A 22,154-nucleotide genomic window follows, 5' to 3' on the forward strand; every position below is an offset into this window, starting at 1 on the left:
TTTTCTCTTCTAATTTCTAAACACAATTAAACACAATTTAAAACTTCAATAAAACAAGCTCATAAAGTGGGTCAAACTTGACTTTGGATACATTAGTTTGATTGTCTCCTGAAATAATTGATTGATATATTTAATTTATTAAAAAAATATTATTATTTAAATAATTTTTATTAAAAATATTTTTAATAATAGTTTTAAAATATATCTTTTAAAAAATATCAAAGAATTAATATTTTTAATGTAAAATAAAAGAAAAGTTAGTATTAGTTCATACCCTGACTTAACATTAAAGTCCAGGATCAAATAAGATAAAGAGGCCCAATCCAAATGTTGGCCTCCGTTCGCAACCGACTTTCATCGAAGAGGTCGGTTTCTACGCAAACTCCACTAAAAGGAAGTCAGAAGTTGGATTAGCTGACAGATAACACTTATTCAAAATATGTAACTGCCCCTAAAATCTTTCAACCCACTTCCAGGAGTCATACCTCAACCTCCATAAGATAAAGGGACGGTTATCCTCCTTAAAAGGTGGAACCACTCCAACGGTGGTTATGGGTTCACCACTATAAGTACACTGACAATCCTCAGGTATCTCTAAGTTCCTATACTCTCTAAACTTTCTTAGACCCTTGCTGGCTTAGGCATCGGAGTGTCTTTGCAGGTACCACCCCCTTTTCCACGAATATAACTCGGACGAGCCTGAAGGCCTTCTTCCCCAGACGATTGGGCCAATCACGCAAGTCCAGTCCATCAATCTCCCGTTACCCAACGTAACATTGGCGCCGTTGCCGGGGAACCGAGAGATCATCCGTCGATGGCGAACAACTTACCCAAAGATGGCCACGCCACGAACGATTCAGAACAAGAAAATCTGAACACAGGAAACAATGAGGCGGACATGACCTTCCACCAGGAAGCGAATGACCAAAACAAAGAGGGTACCTCTGGGGTAAAAAACCCAAAAGTAAACTCTTCTGAAGGATGTGAATCAGGAAAGGATGGACCGCCCCATGCAGCTGAACTAATGGGATTGGTTCACGGCCACCAGGGACGTTTGGAGCAGCTAGAACAGGAATTAGAACGACAACGAGAGGTGGAGAGGAACCTAAGGAAAGAGATAGAGCGACGAAAAAAGTTAGAAGAAAAACTCTTGAAACTAGAATCTTCCCTTAAAAGCCGGAACTCTCGCAGAGACCGAGAAGACTCGCCCTTGGGGGGAGACGACCCGTTCAGTGAGGACATAATGTGGGCAAAAGTTCCAAGGAACTTCAAAAGCCCTGAGATGGACCTCTATGACGGGACGACGGATCCAAAGCATCATCTGAGCAACTTCAAAAGTCGGATGTACCTGGCCGACGCTTCTGATGCCACTCACTGCAAAGTTTTTCCAACCACCTTGACGAAAGCAGCGATGAAGTGGTTCGACAGCCTCCCCCCAAGATCGGTCACGAGCTTCGACGACCTCTCGTGGAAATTCCTGATGCGATTCTCCATTCAAAAAGACAAGGTTAAACACGCACCGAGCCTCCTAGGTGTGAAACAAAAGGTCGGAGAACCTTTAAGAAACTACATGGAAAGTTTCAACAAAGTGCGCTTGGAAATTCAAGACCTGCCCACGGAGGCAGTAATCATGGGCCTAGTAAATGGACTCAGGGAAGGCTCTTTCTCCCAGTTCATATCAAAAAGGCACCCTACCTCCTTGAATGACGTACAGGAAAGAGTTGAAAAGTACATCAACATGGAGGAAAATGCTAGATTACGAGAACCGAGTTGGCAGCCTGGGCACTCTCACCTGGCGAAAGAGAAAGAGAGAGCCCAAGAAGAAAGAGGAGATCGGCATAGAAAAGCCGAGGAGATATCACTCCTATACTCCTCTGAAAGTTTCCCTAGTCGACGTGTATAGGGAAATTTGCCATACCGAAAGGCTTCCACCCGCTAGGCCCATCAAGAACAAAAAAGGGGGAGTCATGGTGACTACTGCGAATACCATAAGATGTATGGCCATCCTACAAATGACTGTTACGACCTCAAAAATGTGATAGAAAAGCTGGCCAGAGTAGGCCAGCTCGACAGGTATCTCGTAGAAAGGTCGAACAGTCATGGAAAAAGGAAGCGAGATGACAGTAATCGAAGAGACCCACCACCACAGACCCACCACATACACATGATCTCAGGGGGATTTGGAGGAGGAGGGCTTACCAAGTCATCTCGCAAGAGACATCTAAAGCGGGTTTACCAAGTCGGGAGCGAGACTCCCAATCTCCCAACCATCTCATTTACCAAAGAGGATGGGCAAGGGATCATTCCCGGGCATGACGACCCAGTGGTGATAACCATGATCCTAACAAATGCCCACCTCCACAGAACCTTGGTGGATCAAGGGAGCTCAGCCAATATCCTCTTCAAGCCAGCATTCGACAAACTAGGGTTGGATGAAAGGGAGCTAAAAGCTTACCCGAACACCCTGTATGGACTAGGAGACATGCCAATAAAGCCACTAGGATACATCCCCCACCACACGACCTTTGGAAAGGGGGAAAATTCCAAAACTCTGAACATCAACTTTATAGTCGTCGATGTTGGGTCGACGTATAATGCCTTAATTGGCAGAACCACCCTAAATTGGCTCGCGGTGGTGGTGTCAACCCCTCACCTTTGCATGAAATTTCCAACACCTAAGGGAATAGCGACGGTGCGGGGAGACCAGAAATTGGCAAGAAAGTGCTACAATGAAAGCTTGAACCTCTGAGGAAAGGGTAAGGAAGTTCACACCATAGAGTTCGGGGGGGTAAAAGCTAAAGAAGAGCTGCAACCGCAACCAGGGGGAAAAACTGAAGAGGTTCAAATCGGAGAAGATGAAGGAAAAAATACCAACATAGGAGCCAGTCTAGATGGAGATTTAAAACAGAGGTTGATAAAGCTCCTACGAGATAATTCTGACCTCTTCGCCTAGAAAGCTTCCAACATGCCAGGGATAGACCCTCAACTCATGTCTCACAAGCTTTCAGTACACCCCGGATCACGACCCGTACAGCAGCACAGGCGTAAGCTCGGACCAGAACGAGCTCAAGTGGTGGAGGAGCAAGTACAAGCCCTCTTAGAGGCCGACTTCATTAGAGAAGTCAAGTATCCGGAATGGCTGGCAAATGTAGTGTTGGTCAAAAAGCAAAACGGCAAGTGGAGGATGTGCATCGATTACACCGACCTGAACAAGACATGCCCCAAAGACCCATATCCACTTCCCAGTATCGATACTCTAGTAGACGTGAGCTCAGGATATCAATACTTGTCATTTATGGATGTTTACTCGGGATACAATCAAATCCCGATGTATAAGCCGGATGAAGAAAAAACCTCATTCATCACACCCAGAGCAAATTACCGTTACGTGGTCATGCCTTTTGGATTGAAAAATGCTGGGGCCACATACCAAAGGTTGATGAATAAGGTGTTTGCTCCCCACCTCAGAAACTTAATGGAGGTCTACGTGGACGACGTGCTAGTAAAAACCAAGGAAGAAACCGACCTCTTGACAGATCTCTCGCAAGTTTTCAACACCGTAAGGTTACATGGGGTGAGACTAAATCCCACAAAATGTACCTTCGCGGTGGAGGCTGAAAAATTTCTAGGGTTCATACTAATACAAAGTGGGATCGAAGTAAATCCCGACAAGTGCAAAGCTATTCTAGAAATGAAAAGCCCGACTTGCCTGAGAGAGGTTCAACAATTGAACGGTCGACTCGCTGCCCTTTCCAGGTTCCTAGCAGGATCAGCACTAAGATCCCTTCCGCTATTCTCTTTACTAAGAAAAGGATGCCAGTTCGAATGGACTCCAGAATGTGAAGAAGCATTCCAGGAGTTCAAAAGGTTTTTGAGCCAACCTCCAATTCTGACCCGACCCATAGTTGGGGAAGAACTCGTCCTGTATCTATCAGTAGCAGACAAAGCTGTAGCATCAGCTCTAATACGGGAAGATGAGGTCGGGTAGCATCCTGTGTACTTCACCAGCAAAGTTCTACAAGGCCCTGAACTAAAGTATAAAAACTTGAAAAATTTGCATACTCCTTAGTAGTAGCCTCACGACGGCTATGGCCTTATTTTCAAGCACACACAATAAAGATACGAACGAACCAACCCATGAAGCAGATCCTTCAGAAGACAGACATTGCGGGCAGAATGGTTCAATGGGCAATAGAGCTCTCCGAGTTCAACCTGAAGTACGAAACTCGGACGGCAATAAAATCCCAATGCCTCACCGACTTCATAGCAGAATATGTAGGAGATCAAGAGGAAAAATCCACTACATGGGAGTTATATGTAGATGGATCTTCCAACAAGGTTGGAAGCGGTGCAGGCATAATACTGGTCAGTGAAGGGAGAACGCAAATAAAAGTCTCCCTCAAGTTTGAGTTCCCAACTTCCAACAATCAGGCAGAATATGAAGCCTTGATTGCAGGGTTAAAATTGGCAGAAGAAGTTGGTGCAACCAAAGTAATGGTATTCAGCGACTCTTAGGTGGTGACTTCCCAAATAAACAGAGAGTATCAGGCCAAAGATCCCAATATAAAAAGGTACTTAGACAAAACCTTGGAGCATCTTAGGCGCTTTGAAGAGACTGAGATCAAGCATATAACTCGGACCTCAACAGCAGGGCAGACGCCCTCTCCAAGCTTGCAAGTACCAAACCAGGAGGGAACAACAAAAGCCTAATCCAAGAAACTCTCCCAGAATCCTCTGTGGTCAAAATAGAGGCTGTTCAAGATATCCTTGAAGTCACCGGGTTAGACCTCAGGTGGATGAAGCCCTTAGTCGAATACCTTAAATTCGACATCCTCCCCAAAAAGAAAAAAGAGGCCAAAAAGATCCGGAGGGAAGCACAAAACTACACCCTGGTGAAAAATATCCTCTATAAAAGGAAAATATCAACACCACTACTAAAGTGCGTCCCGACCTCAATAACAACCGATGTGCTAGAAGAAGTTCACAATGGAATCTGCGCGAACCATCTTGGGGCTAGGTCGTTAGCCAGAAAAATAATCCGAGCTGGGTTCTACTGACCGAACTTGCAAAAAGGTTCCATAGAATTTGTGAAGAAATGCCAACCATGCCAATGCATGCAAACTTCCATGTAGCTCCCCCCGAAGAGCTCATTAGTATAACTTCCCCATGGTCTTTCGCAAAATGAGGGTTGGACTTGCTAGGACCATTCCCCCAAGCGCCGAGGCAAGTAAAATACCTAATAGTGGGAGTGGATTATTTCACAAAGTGAATAGAAGTAGAACCATTGGCCACTATCACTGCTCAGAGAAGTCGAAGGTTCCTCTACAGAAACATTATCACTAGGTATGGAGTACCCCACTCCATCACTACCGATAATGGCACTCAGTTCACCGACTCAACTTTCAAAAACCTGGTATCCAACATGAAGATCAAACATCAGTTTACATTGGTGGAACATCCACAAGCAAATGGACAAGCTGAGGTAGAAAACAAGGTCATACTGGAAGGGTTGAAGAAAAGGTTACAGGACGCAAAGGGAGCCTGGGCCGAAGAACTCCCACAAGTACTTTGGGCTTATCGGACTACACCTCAATCTGCCACAGGGGAAACACCCTTCCGACTTGCTTACGGCGTAGAAGCCATGATACCGGTGGAAATCAACGGGAAAAGCCCAAGGGAGAGCTTCTACGATGAAGTTGGAAACATACAAGGACACAAAGAAAAACTTGAGCTACTCCTCGAATTTTGAGAACAAGCCCAAATTAGAGAAGCAGCATTGAAACAAAGGATGACAAACAGATATAACAAAAAGGTCATTCGAAGAAGCTTCACCCCAGATGATTTGGTCTTGATCAGATACGATATAGGAGTCAACAAGTCTGGGGAAGGAAAGCTTGCTGCCAATTGGAAAGGACCATATAAAATTAAAGAGGTCTTAAGAAAAGGCTACTATAAAGTGACCGACTTAAACAGCACCGAGCTACATAGGTCGTGGCATGCTTGTAACATGAAAAGGTACTATAGTTAAAAGCGAACTCCACTCCATGATGTACTCTTTTCCCAACTTCATGATTTTTTCCCAAAGAAAGGGTTTTCCTGAAGTAGGGTTTTTAACGAGGCATCAAAGTGGGGACTAGGGGGCAACAAAATTGTCAAAACCCTTAGTAGCAAAAAACGTACCACTGCAAATAAATAAAAGATCTCTTCCTTTAAAATATATCTTTATAAAATTCCTTCATATGTTATTATTCTATGAAACACACCGACTTAAACTCGACAAAATGCAAAAATCCCATGAATCGACCTGGATGGTCGTCAGGATAAAGCGACAAGGTACAAGTCGGTGCAAAGAGGTTATAAAAGTAGATCATGAAAAAACTCGGAACCTAGCCGACTTACAAGTTGTAGAGTCCGAGAAGAATGAAATGCATCGCGGAAATAACCTAAGTTATAGAAACTCAATAAGAAAATTGAGTACGAGGAATATCAAAAAGAGATAGGAAAATCCATCAAAAACCAAAGGCAGAAACTGTCCCCAAGTCTTTAAGAAAATTTCAAGATAACTTAGACAAAAGGCAGCTGACCAAGGCAAAAGTTTTTCCAAAACAAAGGATTTTCCAAAACAAAGGAAAAAGATCAAAAAGGTTTTCTCAAAACCTAAACAGAAAGCATGCAGGCAAACGTAAACCTAAAAACCTTTATCCAAAAAAGGGTATTTTTAATTTTTGTTTGCGGCCACAAAGTTCCAAGAAATGTTAGGAAACAACCACCACAACAAAAACAATAAATACAAAAATTGTTTAAAAATGGGGGACCCACAGGCCGAACCCCATATAGCCATCATAAAATTAGTTAGAAGAAGGAAGGCCACCACCACCAAGAGGAAGATCATCGCCAGAGCCAGGGAGAGCAGTTGGAGCACCATCAGGACCGGGGAGAGAAGTTGGGGCAGCACCAATGGAAGACGAGGCAAGTTGGTCGGAACCCTTCTCGGAAGCCTTCGAGGAACTCAGGACATCTCCTGGTCAGGGAGGGGACTCTATTATTCTCTGTCCCCGAGTCTTCAGCTCGAATTCGAACACAGGTCGGGGAGGAGAAACAATAACCCCATTGACCACGATCTTATCAGAATCTAAGGGAGAGAGATCCAGGTCGGGAGCAATAACCCCAACCTGTTCCTTGAAGATCCCCCACGCCTCCTCGGCCCCTTCGGTAATAGAGTCCTCCAGCTCCACGTAGGCATTCCGAGCTCTCACCAAATCCTTCTTCACTTCCACGAGATCCTCGAACAAACTCGTATAACTCTGCTCCGCCTTCTCCCTCAGACCCTCCGCCATGGCACACTGGGCCTGCAGCTTCCTCTCCCTCTCCCGGAGACGATTCCTCTCCTCCTCCAACTCGGCGACCTCCTCCTTCAACCTCTTCTCCCCTTCTTGATATAAAAGAATCCTCCCCTCTAGCTCCTCAACCATCAGGGATGAATCCAAAGAGCTGAGGGGAGTCTTCTCAAAAATATCCAGAAGCTAGTGCACACCCTTGCCGCCCTAACACTCTCCTGAACCAGTAGATTAAGGTGGTTTCAAACGGAAGCATCATCTATACTTATACGAGTATGAGGATAGATATAATTCCGAACAAACTGAGGCGCATCAGACTTAGCCTCACCTTCAAAAGAAGAGCTAGACCTTGAAGTCTTGCGCTTCTTCATCTCTGGCTCAGGGGAAGGTCGAGGAGGAGGGGAAGGAAGAGAAGATACTGACGAGGATATGACAATAGGTCGGGAGGGGGTCCCCAGGTTGTGAGGAGGAGGAGGAGGGGGACGAGGAGGAGGGCCAGCAGCCCTGGCGCCGCCAACCCTGGCGCGGGACCTCGCCTTGACCTCCTGGACTCTCTGGTAAGATTCTCTGGAATTCTTCTTTACGATCTCTGCAAAAACCATTAGGTAATAAAGTCAGTGAACAAGTCGGAGTAACACAACTCCGGCGATCATCAGACTAAAAACAAACAAATAGGACGCTACCTAATTGGGCTTGGACAAAGGTCGGAGACCCCTGGAGGAATTTTTCGTATCCAGATAAGGGGCTCTCCCCCATACTTCTTGGAAGAACCCCACAATGGCCACCTCCACCTCGTCCAAATCTTCCAAGTTATATTTTTCACAAGAAAAGGCCTCTAGCCAGTACAGGGAAAAGCGGGGAGAAAAATTTTGATCCAGAAAGAAAGGGTGGTGACCCTCAACAGATTGCACTTTAAAAAAAATTTTGAAATTATGAAAAGATTCGTCAAAAAGGGTGAAAACTCTCCGGCCTTGTATGGCCCGGAAAGACACCCATTGCTGTTTGTTATTTTACTCACTAAAGGGCTTGGTCACGTGAAAGAGAAAGAAGAAAATTCTCAAAAAAGTTGGAAAAACTAGTGCATGGCTAATGAATTGATAAATTTTCAAAAAACCCCAAGAGTTGGGGTGAAGCTGGGTAGGGACTATCCGGCAATGAGATAAAACGGCTATCTCAAAGTCAAAAAAAGGAAGAAGAACGCCTAAACGGGTGAAAAAACTCTCATACATAAAAATAAAATGGGGGTTTCCCTCAGAAGCTCTTTCAAAACAAACCCGGTCTTCCGGACCCGGGACTATCAGTTCATATCTCGACTCATCGTCATCAGAAGTACAAATCCTATGATGCGTACAAAGATCGGTAATATAGTCAGTATCCACAAGGGGTTCTTCCCCAAGAACCGTAACATCTACCCATTGAACGAGGGATTCTACAGAAGACATCTTTTTCCTAAAACGAAAAGGATTGCGAAACCTACAAAGGGGAAAGAAAAAAGGATAAAAAAAAACAGGGTCTCTAAGGGACCTGGGGTTAGATCCTCAACAAAACATGATCACTAAACCTACGGTCAGCACTCCTCTCAAAACAAAAAAAAAACATGCAAATAAAAGCATTTGTAAAAGAGGATAAGAGAAAAAACTGACCTTTACTTTCGAAGGATCAGAGGCAGTTGATCAAAGAGAAAAGAAGCTTTCTTTTAGTGCAGAGTGCATAAGTAAGTTTTCAGAAACGAAACAGGGAAAGAAGAGGAAAAGTATTTATAAGTACGTTAGGGGCATAAAAGTAAAACGACACAACTATTTAAGAGTTGCACCGTTACCAATGTAACCGCCCCGCGTATAAATGCTCAAACCTCTAAGAGACGCGACGTTTGATTAGACGCGACGGTTAAGGAAATTTAAATCACGTCGGCTCCTGAAAATCACGTCGGTTCTTCAGCAAGTCGGCTACGACCCCGAGCTGCATACTCGAGCCCAACTCCTAAAAGGGCTTGGACTCGAGTAGGGGCACTGTTCATACCCTGACCCAATACTAAGGCCCAGGACCAAATAAGATAAAGAGGCCCAATCCGAAGGTTAGCCTCCGCTCGCAACCGACTTCCATCGAAGAGGTCGGTTTCTACGCAAACTCCACTAAAAGGAAGTCGGAAGTTGGATTAGCTAGCAGATAACACTTATTCAAAATAAGTAACTGCCCCTAAAATCTCTCAACCCACTTCCAGGAGTCATACCTCAACCTCCCTAAGATAAAGGGACAGTTATCCTCCTTAAAAGGTGGAACCACTCCAACGGTGGTTATGGGTTCACCACTATAAGTACACTGACAACCCTCAGGTATCTCTAAGTTCTCATACTCTCTAAACTTGCTTAGACCCTTGCTGACTTAGGCATCGGAGTGTCTTTGCAGGTACCACCCCCTTTTTCCACGAATACAAGTCGGACGAAGGTATCAAACACGGAAGAAAGCCTGAAGATCTTTTTTCCCAGACGATTGGGCCAACCACGCGAGTCTAGTCCATCAATCTCCAATTATCCAACGTAACAGTATTGATTCAAATACACAACAAAATAAAAAAAACATTGATAATCTAGAATTGTTTTATCTTTAAAAATATATATTAATCTATTAGAAAGATATTATATTTTGACAAATATTAATGTGTTCTAAAGAAATATGGAGGTTAAAATTCACTAAATATTAACTTGTTATTAAAGATAAAAGAAGAAGAACAAAAATTCTTCTTAATTCTAAATTTTATTTAACTAACATAAGAGTTGAACATTTTTTACTTGATAAAGAGTGTTCAAGAATAAATTATAACAAAAAAATGTATACTACCAAATGAAATATATCATTTATAGTTTTCTTTTATGTATATATTATTATTCACATAAATTATTATAGAAAAATATAATATCATTCTTAATTTTTATAATACTACTCACAATTTTTTTGTATTATATTCTATATAAATTTGTCAAAGAGAACAATATTATTAAAATAAAAATAATATTATTATCTCTTTTTTTTTCATTAGTCTTTTTGATGAATTGAATTTGAATTTTAAAATTAAACTGGTTTTATTGAGTTCGGTCATGAGCCAAATTTGAGATTAGCAAGACCGATCTCTTTTATTTTTTCTTGGCGAATCGGTTAAAATTTAACTCATTTTATCAAGGTTGCGAGAACCGGACCGGTCATCGAACCGGTCAAGTGACTGGTTCAATGGTTCAATGGTTCAACCGGGATTGAACCGTGGTTGAACCGATTTAATTAAATATATAATAAAACTATTAAAAATTAAATATATAATTTCAAATATTCAAATTTAATATTTTTTAAACTAATACAATTCAAAATGTTAAGATTTTACATAATAACTTGTTCATATTTAATTATTAAAAATTCTAATTAATTTCTAAATTCTAATAAAATAATCAGTAACAACACTTATCACATTAGTAACGAAAATTTTAAATTTAAAAATTTTAACAATAACTTCTAATAATCAAATAATCATTAACAAAATAAATAAAAACTCATAAAAATAGAAAAAATAGCAACTCCAAATTAGAATCAGATTCTAACAACTGAGAATCAGTAAAAATAACAAAATAAACAATAAAGTAATATGAAAGAGAAAAAGCTAACTTGCAACACATGATATTCTATGATAGTTGTTTACAAAGTCAAGATGCTGAGCCTTAAAATGCAGATTTATTGTGCTTTAGAAAAAGAAGGAACACAAGTTCAAAAAGTTAAGAAGCAACAATTTCAATTGTTATGTATCACTCAAGAGTATCAAGAAAGGTTTATTATAACACCATTAAAATGCTCACAAAATGTAAATTCCGGTTAAATTAGTAGATAATTAGTCAATACATTAGTGATTATCAATGGCGCCATCAACATGGTAAAAATTTAATAACAGAGCTTAACAACCGAGCAGGAAGCACAACCCTAAACCCTAACATCAGAAGCCTTAAACTGGTTCAACCCAGAGGCCAGAACGAACTAACCTCGAAGGAGAGAAGACGACCAGCGACGGTAAGCGAGCACGAAGTAGAGAAGACGACCAGTGATGGACGAGCGACGGTGAGCGACCCTGGAAGCAGAGAAGACGACGAGCGACGGTGACCCACGACCCGCGACTCCAGCCTCGACGCAGACAAGACGACCACCTCCGCCGTCTGCAGCTCCGATTAGGGTGGCTGTCTTCGAAACAAAGGTGAAGGGATTTTGGCTTTAGGTTAGTTTTGGAGATTTGGGGGAAAATGGGAAATGTCGAAGGGAAGGGGGAAGCAGCTTCAGATATTGGCTGTTTTAATTTTTTTTTTTTTTTAAAGTTAATACGACTTGTTTTATTATTATTTTTTTTTTTAAGTTAATACGACGCCGTTTTCAGGGGGCTGGGAGAGAACCGGCGTTGACAAAAACCAGGCCGGTTCACCCGGTTCGCCGGTTAACCACCGGTTTGGCCGGTTTTTTCACCGGTTTTTTGCAGGGCAGTTTTCCATGTGGACCGGACTGGCTTGGGGACCGGTTTTCGGTTAACCCGGTTGAACCGGCCGGTCCGGTCCGGTTCTCAGAACATTGCATTTTATTATTTTTAGGGCTTGTTTGGGTGAGCTTCTAAGAAAAGATCTTTTTTCGAATTATCTTTTTTTAAAAGATCTTATAGAGAAGTAAAAGTAATTTTATGTTTGGATATTTCATGTAAAAATATCTTTTTATCTATCAATTATGTTTGGGTATAACAATATAAAAGTACTTTTTGTTTATTTATTATATGAAAAACATCTTTTTTTTAAGGAAAAAAGATCTTTTAAAAAAATATGTAAATTACAGCTTCTCAAAAAAGATCTTTTTTTGATTTTACTAGTGCTTTTACTTTTACTACTAGAAATTTGCCAAACACGTTAAAAAATAAAAAAAGATCTTTTTTCATTGAAAAAAGATCTTTTTTTAACAAAATAATGGCGCCCAAACATGCACTTAATGGTGGTTATAATAATGATATGGTTTGGACATACAAAAAGTTCATCGTTAATTATTAATTAAAACTTTAATAATATAATAAAGTTTAACTTATTTGAAACATTAAAAATAATATTAAACTAAATTAAACCTTAGTACTTATTCAAAGATAAAAAATATTTTTAAAATACTTTTCAAATGAATTATTATCGTCGAATAATGAAAATATGATATATGACTTAATTTTACTGTTCGTCAATTTTTTCTTTTTGTTAAACTAAAAATAGTTGAATCAATAATGACTTAACTAACTTTTTTTATTAAAAAATCCATTCAATTGGTTTGGTCGTTTTTTGTTTAGTAAAAAAAAAATGAATCTGACAAATTATAAATCATATCACATATTATATTCTCGTTGAAAAACATTTTCTCTTCGTTTTGTCTCAAAACTCTCCCTTATCATGCATTAGAGGTGTATATAGGTAAGACCAAATTTAATTAAATTTTGACACAATTTTAATATTTTATCAAATTATTATAAAGATTGAATATAATTATCTAACATTAATTAATATCAAATTTAATTAATATTATATTATATTTGATATGGCCGTTACAAATCCGATGTCATAATTCGGTATTATATACAATAACTCGGCATTATGTACCATAACTCGGCACTTTACGTTATAACTCGGCGTTATACGTTACAATCAGACATTATCACTTGTTAAAACCTATTAATTGCTCTTCAATTCAGATGATCAATAGAAACGTAACCGACCTATTTTATCTCACCTATAAAAGTATGATATTTTATCTTTAAATTGGACATTGAATTATCAATACTGACTTAATCTTCGGAGTGCCTTTGCAGGTACACTCCCCCCTTGTTCCTTGCTCACGCTCTGCGCAATTGGACATCTCATTGGAAAAAAGCTCGGACTTCCACAAAAGCTCAAAGGTCGGCACCGAAGATAACAACTCGACGTCGACTCTCAGGGACCGAGCTCTCCCTTCAGGTATCCATACAAGAACAATTGACGCCCACCGTGGGGCCTCGAAATAAACACCCTTCTTTCTATAGGCCCCATTTCCTTCCAATGGCTTCAAACTTACCTGCACCTTTGTAAACAAAGGTCATATAGTAAATAATTAAGGCCCGAAAAAGGCCGATCTATATCTGTTTTTTCGATCATTATTTGTCATCTCTCTATTTTTCAATTCATCTCTGGTTTATCTATTTACCGATCTATATCTGTTTTGCCGATCTATATCTATTTTTTCGATCTATATCTGCTTTTTCGATCATTATCTGTCATCTCTGTATTTTTCAAATCTTATGATATATTTATTTGCCGATCTATATCTGCTTTTCCGATCAATATCTGTCATCTTTATTTTTCAATTCATCTATGGTATATCTATTTGCCGATCAATATCTATTTTTTCGATCTATATCTATTTTTCGATCATTTTTTGTCATCTCTCTATTTTTCAATTCATCTGTGGGTTATCTATTTGTCGATCTATATCTGTTTTGCCGAATCTATATCTGTTTTCTGATTTATATCTGCTTTTTCGATCATTATCTGTCATCTCTGTATTTTTCAAATCATCTGATATATTTATTTGTCGATCTATATCTGCTTTTTCGATCAATATCTGTCATCTTTATTTTTCAATTCATCTATGGTATATCTATTTGCCGATCTATATCTGTTTTCCGATCTATATCTATTTTTCCGATCATTATCTGTCATCTTTCTATTTTTCAATTCATCTCTGATTTATTTATTTGCCGATTTTTTCAATTCATCTCTGGTTTATCTATTTGCCGATCTATATCTATTTTGTCGATCTATATCTGCTTTTCTCGATCATTATCTGTCATCTCTGCATTTTTCAAATCATCTGATATATTTATTTGTCGATCTATATCTGCTATTCCGATCAATATCTGTCATCTTTATTTTTCAATTCATCTATGGTATATCTATTTGTTGATCTATATCTATTTTTCTGATCTATATCTGTTTTTTCGATCATTATCTATCATCTCTCTATTTTTCAATTCATCTTTGCTTGATCTATTTGCCGATCTATATCTGTTTTTTCGATCTATATCTACTTTTTCGATCATTATCTGTCATCTCTGTATTTTTTAAATCATCTGATATATTTATTTACCAATCTATATCTGCTTTTCCGATCAATATCTGTCATCTTTATTTTTCAATTCATCTATGGTATATCTATTTGCCGATCTATATCTATTTTTCCGATCTATATCTATTTTTCCGATCATTATCTGTCATCTCTCTATTTTTCAATTCATCTCTGGTTTATCTATTTGCCGATCTATATCTGTTTTGTCGATCTATATCTGCTTTGCCAATCTATATCTGTTTTTCGATCTATATCTGTTTTCTGATCTATATCTGTCATCTCTACTTTCTAATTTATATCAGTCATCTCTAATTTCCGATTCATATAAAAAATCTCTATTTGCGATCTATAACAGTCACTCTATTTTTCGATTTATATCAATCATCTCTATATTCCGATTTATATCTGTTATCCCTATTTGCCAACTTATATGTTATATCTATTGTCCGATTTATATCAATCATCTCTAATTGCCGATTTATATAAAAAATCTCTATTTGCCTATCTATAACAATCACTCTATTATCTGATTTATATCTGTTATTTGTATTTGTCGATCTTTATCAGCTATCTCTAGTTGCCCATTTATATCTGATATCTCTATTTGCCAAATTATATCTGATATCTCTATTTGCTGATCTAAATCTAATTTTTTGATCTATATCTGTTATATCTATTTGCCAATCTATATCTGTCATCTCTATTTGCCGATTTATATCTGTTATCTCTATTTGCCAATTTATATCTGTTATGTCTATTTTTCGATCCATATCTATCATCTCTATTTGCAGATCTATATCTGTTATCACTATTTGTCGACCTACATCTGTTATCTCTATTTGCCGATCTATATCTGTCATCTCTATTTGCCGATCTATATCTGTCATCTCTATTTGCCGACCTATATCTGTTATCCTTATTTCTGACCTATATCTGTTTTTCTATTTTCAAATCTATATCTATTATCTTTGTTTTTAGATTTATATCAATAATTATCCGAGCTATATCAATCATTGTCGTTTCTATATCAATCATTATCACTCTTTGTCAAATCTATATCAACTATCAAAGTCGCATCGTTTACACATGCGCAATCAAACTCAGTCTTCAATTTCGAACTATGACTATAAACAGTCAACAAACTCAATCACATATGATACAAGTACAAATACTTATCCATTCGCAACAACTCTTCAATTCAAAGTCGCATCGTTTACACATGCGCAATCAAACTCAATCAAATCACCAAACAATGGTGAACTAACTCAATATTCTCGCCCAACCAATTCACTTTTATCAACATCGTCTCAGCAACTATTCAAATTAACTACTCGGTTCCATGAAAAAACCTAACCATTGCATCTATTAAATCAACGGTTCAAAATTTCATTGGAAAAATCAAAGGCACAATCAATGACAAGACTACTACATTTTCCAATACACGTTAACTTTAAATTACGTCTGAAAATTCAAATTATTCATTATTTTAATAAAGTAAGTTGATTTGGGGCTCCATACCTATAACTCAAATCGTCGAGTTATAACTAAAAAAAAGCTCAACCTGCTTTATCAAAATATAGCCAGGTTAAGCTTGGGGGCTATGATACGGCCGTTACAAATCCGATGTCATAATTCGGCATTATATACAATAACTCGGCACTTTACGTTATAACTCGGCGTTATACGTTACAATCAGACATTATCACTTGTTAAAACCTATTAATTGCTCTTCAATTTAGATGATCAATAGAAACGTAACTGAGCTATTTTATCTCACCTATAAAGGTATGATATTTTATCTTCAAATTGGACATTGAATTATCAATACTGATTTAATCTTCGGAGTGCCTTTGCAGGTACACTCCCCCCTTTGTTCCTTGTTCACGCTATGCGCAATTGGACATCTCCTTGAAAAAAAGTTCGGACTTCCACAAAAGCTTAAAGGTTGGTACCAAAGATAACAACTCGATGTCGACTCTCAGGGATCGAGCTCTCCCTTCAAGTATCCATACAAGAACAATATTTATATTAACATAAATTATTTTAAAACAAAAATATTATAATCTTTTATTAATAATTCAATCTTAAAAAATATATTTTATTTGTAAAATAAGATTTTAGACGAGACAAAATCTATCNTTTGGTTGCAAATTGTCTAGGAAGGGAGCGATCTGGCTCTTGAACATACAGTTAGTTGTGGATTTTAGTGATCTGCGTCTTGCAATTTGATTCTTTTTAAAATAGTAAACAACATACAAAATAAGTGAAAAAAATTTTATTACAAATATTCAATAAAAGTAGATAATATTTTTTTATTATAAAATATATTATTTTATTGTTTATTCTTGTGCATCACACTTTAAGAAGTAAAAATTGATTTACAATTTTATTGTGTTAGACTGCTTAATAGCATTATTCTATCTTGTTTGGCACAAATACCGGTTATGTAATGATGAGGAAGTAGCACTAATAAGAGGTTATCACATTCATTATCCAACAATTCATATGTTGGAGTTATTTATATGAGGAGACCTAGTTAAATAGAGCAATCAAAATAAATATTAGAAGGTTGATAGTTAATCTAAACATATTATCTTAGGTTAAGTATTGTTTTGGTCTTTAAAGTTTGAGGTCAAAATTAAAATCGTTTTTGATTTTTTTTTGTTATTAAAATTATTTTCAATATTACAAAATATTATAAAATCGTCTTTTTTTTTAATTTTAATTTAATTTTTTTATTAAATTATTTTTAATAATTAATATAAATAATATTAAAAAATAAAAACAATATCCCCCTTCCCCTGCACCCACTCCCGTCCCCTTTCTCATAACTCTCTCCCTCCCCCCTCGGCGGCACCCTACTCCCGTAACCCATATTTCTCACACCATAAGAAAAGTTGTGCCAAGGAGGCAACGCGTTTGAGACGCTCCCAGAGTGGGGCGGCTTCTTGTTGTTCAAGAGGGGTAGACAGCGCCGTTTTGGGTACGAATTCGGGCATGGAATTGGGGAAGAAGCGGTTTGCCATGGGTGATTTTGAGTAAGAGGAAGGTAGTAGAAGATGTGTTTAGGATTCTAAATGAGGCCGTTGGCTTTGCCTTTTCGCTCATTTTACGATCCGGACTCTGGATTTTGTGAGGTGTCCATTGGCTTTCCCATGTTCACTTCCAGAAGACCATAACAAACCACCATCTTATACCACCATTTTATACCCAATAAATAATTCACTTCCAAACAAAGATATATTTTTTGTCAGGGGATATGAGGAAGGGAAGCAGGTGGGGCGGGGGATTTTGTTTTCAATATTATTTATATTAATTATTAAGGGTAATTTGATAAAAAAAATAAATTAAAAGAAAAAAGAACGATTTTATAACATTTTGTGACGTTGAAGATGATTTTAATAACAAAAAAAGTTGGAGACGATTTTGATGTTGGCTTCAAACCTTAGAGACAAAAGTAATATTTAATTCTATTATCTTAGGATATTATTGAAGGGTCAAATTTAATTAATCATATCAAATTAATTTTGTATCTGATGGTGAGGAGGTAAAGATTAAACTTACAGATATATTTGATTGAAGAGGATAGAGAGATAAATTATTTTACAGACTTATAACTCAATGGTACCATCATTTTATCCATTTTTTCACGTTGAATCTTAAAGCAATGAATCAAGAATGTTCTTTTGTTTAGGAAAGTCCCAATAATGATTCACCAATAAGTTTGAGATTGAACAACAGTTTGAGAATAAAAAAGTTCTTATGGCAATTAAGACATATGACATCAGAAAAAATGGACGATGACAAAATACAACGGTCGTTATTTTTGTATGCAAACATCAATGTGAAAAAACCATCAAAAATTGGACTCGAAAGTGATGATTTAAATGATCTTCACAATGATAAAAACAGATCCAATCATTAGCATAAAAATTCTTTAAGGATCTGTTGAGAACCACTTTGATTACAAAAAAATCCTATAAAAATGTTTGAATTGCAAAGTAGAAAATAATTGCTAGAAGATACGAAGATACATCGAACTTTCCATGTAGCTATTTATAATGTAAATGCACTTACCCGATATGTATCATTACATTGATTTTAGTTACATATGCATTTTTAAATGATATTATGTTCTACTAGTTATCGTGAATTAGGTACTTAGGTTTAATTTGTAACTCAATCATATTGTAGTAATTAAGACAATGTTAGATTTCTTCAAGTGTTTTGGATATTTTTATCTTGTGTTGAGATTTTTAAACTTTACAAATCACTCATCTATATTAATGAAATTCATTTGTATGGTCAATATAGAGGCACTTGCTTTATAGCTATCGTCCAAGATGAAAATTTAAATATGTTATCTATTGTATTTGCAGTAATTGAGAGATAGATAAAGAAGATTTGGTCATTTTTTTTATCTTACCACAAACAACAAGTCACACCTCAGTCTAACATATTGGGGATTTCTAACCAGCACAAATTAATTGATTCTGCACTAAACGCTGATGGAAGTGGCTGACAAGAACCTCATACCTTCGAGACTTTTTACCTTCGAGACTTCTTACACAGGATATATTGCGGCTAACTTCATAAAATACATCAAGAACAAAGACTTAAAAAAAGATACTTGTCATCGCAGCATATATGAAATTGCGTTAAGAGTTCGTTCACTACTTTATCCTCTTCTAATTCCCGACATATGGCAACTCTAAATCATTATAAATTGACGTCCCACCTATTCTAACCCTGTTTGTTAGTGAGTCTTGATATAGCTTTAAACAACTACTGACATATGTTCATCATGGTCTATTCCTAATAAAAAAATCTTTCAACTTGTCTAAAGTCATTAACAGGATGCCCATCAATTGAAAGTTCTAACAGATAAACTATATCCTAGAGAGTAATACTCATCTTCCTAAATGCCCGGTGAATCGTGTGTGACTCCAGCCGTCAACTCTTGATCAAAACAAACATCAACGCTCAATCATCATCCCACTCAAACATATAAGGCACATGTTCGAAGCCTGCTTGTTTGAGAAATAGCCTGGCAAAGCAAAAATATAAAACTTATACTAATTAAAAGAATAATTTAAATTTTATACATCTAATATAACATCTTTAAAATAAATGAGACACATATACATAGAAATTATTTTTATATTGAATTGATAACAATATTTTTTATGAACTATGAAACTTTTTTTTTCAAATGTAACAAAATTTGATTTAGGATAAAGAAATTAGATCTTATGATTTTTAATAGTACAAAATCAAATCATCTAATTTATATTTAAAAAAAAATAGAGAAAAATCTTTCTCTCAAATTTTTTTTTTAAAAAAAAGAGAAAAGGACAAATAGGTCCCTAACAATTTTTTTCGGATATTTTCGTCCCCAAGAATTGGAAAATACATTCATGTCTCTAACCCCTCTAAAACGTGGACAAATTTACCCCTCCGTTGAAGTGATTCTGTTGGACCTGACGAAAAAGTCTGACGTGGCTCCCGTGGTGCTAACATGGCCGTTACGGTAGCCCACGTGGCATGTAGCTTTTGAAAATAGGACATATTAATCCTCTGACACCAAAACGATGCCGTTTCACCAAGGACCCTCCAGACAAACTTTAATCCCCTTATGCAATACCCAAAACACCCATTTAACTTGCTCTCTCAAAGTTCTATGAATCTATAACTGCAAAACCGTGAAGCATGAGGGATGATCACAGCTTCAATCTTCATTATCTCCTCAGTCAGCAAAGAAGATTAATTACAAGTTATTTAACCAACAAAATAACAATGGCACACTAATGAATCATGTATTTCAATAAAATGTGATACTAGAATCTAACAGCAACTACATTCATTATAGCTCCCGGAAAAATCGAAACCCAAAAAATAAAGAGCAAGTGATTCCAAACTTGCTCTATATCCCTCTCAACAGGACCAACTTTTCCGAGGATCAGCCATTCAAATTGCAATAACATGTGCTTCCAAGGAATGAATCCAATACCCAATTGAGCAACACCTCAAATAAAAACAAACAACACCGTACACCAACCTCGAGCTTCTCCCCATGCAAAAATCCAATTCAATTCAACTAAGCACTTTCAAACCCTCAAGCAAACAAAACAAAGAGCTGCATTTGCTTATCCCATAGCTGAGAAATGAACCTCGCAGCTCAAAACCACCTCCGGAATCACGAAAAAAGAAAAAGAAAGACCAATAGAAATAAATACCTCAGCAGAATCGCAGTCAGCTTCAGACCATCTCAAAGAAACCCTAGAAACACGTATTTTTCAAAAAACCTCGAATCCCAAGGAAATCTTAGGAATTTCGCCCCTCAAATTTTCCCTTTCTTTCCCATTTGGCGAAATGAGTGCAATTCTCAAAATACAGAACAAAACGACGACATAACGGGAATTAGAGCCAGCAGCATTGCAAGGAATCTCTGGGGTTCCTCGAAGACCGAGCCATTTCTTGAGGATTACGAAAGGAGGCGGAGAGAGGAGGAGCTTGTTGAGAAGTACGAGGAGGAAGGCTTTGGTTTTCGAGAGGGAAAGGAAGCTAGGGATTGCGATGGTGTGCTTCAACGACGGCATTGCGGAGGACGATGAGGCAGAAAGCCTGTCGAGGGCGGATGTGTCGATGCGAACATGGGCGAGGCTGGCGGCGACGGCGGAGATGGTGAAGGAGAAGGAGGAGCCATTGCCGCCGAGTATAACGGTACAGAGCTCAACTATTAGTGGCGGAGGGTGAAATAGTTGAGACTTGAGACAACAGAAGAAGGATTTTTCACCATAACCTAGTCAATTCTCTAACTCAGATATGGGTGTTTTTGGTATTGCATAAGGGGATTAAAGTGTGTCTGGAGGGTCCTTGGTGAAGCGGCGTCGTTTTGGTGTCGGAGGACTAATATGGCCCAGTTTGGGTAATCAACTTAATTAAGCTTCTTTTGATAAAATAACTTAAACAATAAATGGCTCTGTTAAAAGTAACTTATAAATAAGTTATTTTGTGTTTGGATTTTTAACTCAAAAAATGCTTATTTTATAAAAATGTGATGAAAAGTAGAAGTATTATAAGAGAAGTCATTTTATTTAGCTTCTCTATAAGTTCCTAAATAACTTCTTAAAAAGTTGCAATTTGGTTTTGAAAATTGCACCAGACATTAATACTACTACTTTTCATAAGTCAAAAGTTAAAAAAAAATTACTTCTAGAATTTTCCAAATGGGCTCTATGTCCTATTTTCAAAAGTTACATGTCACATGGGCTCCCATAATGACCAGGTCAGCGCCATGAGAGCCACGTCAAACTTTTCCGTTGGGTCCAACAGAGTCACTTCAATGTAGGGATAAATTTATCTCCGTTTTGAAGGAGTCAAGGACATGAAGGTATTTTCCAATTTTTGGAGACGAAAATGTCTACGAAAAAAAAGGTCAGGGATCTATTTGTCATTTTCTCTAAAAAAAACATTAAAATTAAATCCTTATCTTTTTACTATTTTTTTCGTTGATTAATAAATTACTACATGCACAATATAAAATTCGAATCCTGATACTTATTTAAGTGACAAATAAACTGACCACTCAATTAATTCAAATTTATTCTATTTCACCATTTTAAAAAACTAAAAATCACAAAATTACAAATTTACAACAATGTATATCAC

The 22,154-nt window shown here is 37.4% G+C and overlaps 2 protein-coding genes across 8 annotated transcripts in view; one reads left to right on the forward strand and one right to left on the reverse strand.

Moving 5' to 3' along the window:
- The window catches only part of LOC107462388 (uncharacterized), a 34,153-nt gene extending 22,509 nt beyond the window's left edge, over positions 1–11,644 (reverse strand). For all 7 annotated transcript variants that reach the window (XM_052252820.1, XM_052252819.1, XM_052252823.1 and 4 more), the window contains exon 1: positions 11,357–11,644. The gene's annotated coding sequence lies outside the window, so the exon portion shown is untranslated. The remainder of the gene's footprint in view (positions 1–11,356) is intronic.
- On the forward strand, positions 1,994–2,749 carry LOC107462271 (uncharacterized). Its single transcript, XM_016080850.1, has one exon. The coding sequence runs from the start codon at positions 1,994–1,996 to the stop codon at positions 2,747–2,749; it is 756 nt and encodes a 251-aa protein (XP_015936336.1).
- Positions 11,645–22,154: the final 10,510 nt, after the last annotated feature.

This window comes from Arachis duranensis, chromosome 8 (assembly GCF_000817695.3).
Source record: "Arachis duranensis cultivar V14167 chromosome 8, aradu.V14167.gnm2.J7QH, whole genome shotgun sequence".
Classification (NCBI taxonomy): domain Eukaryota; kingdom Viridiplantae; phylum Streptophyta; class Magnoliopsida; order Fabales; family Fabaceae; genus Arachis; species Arachis duranensis.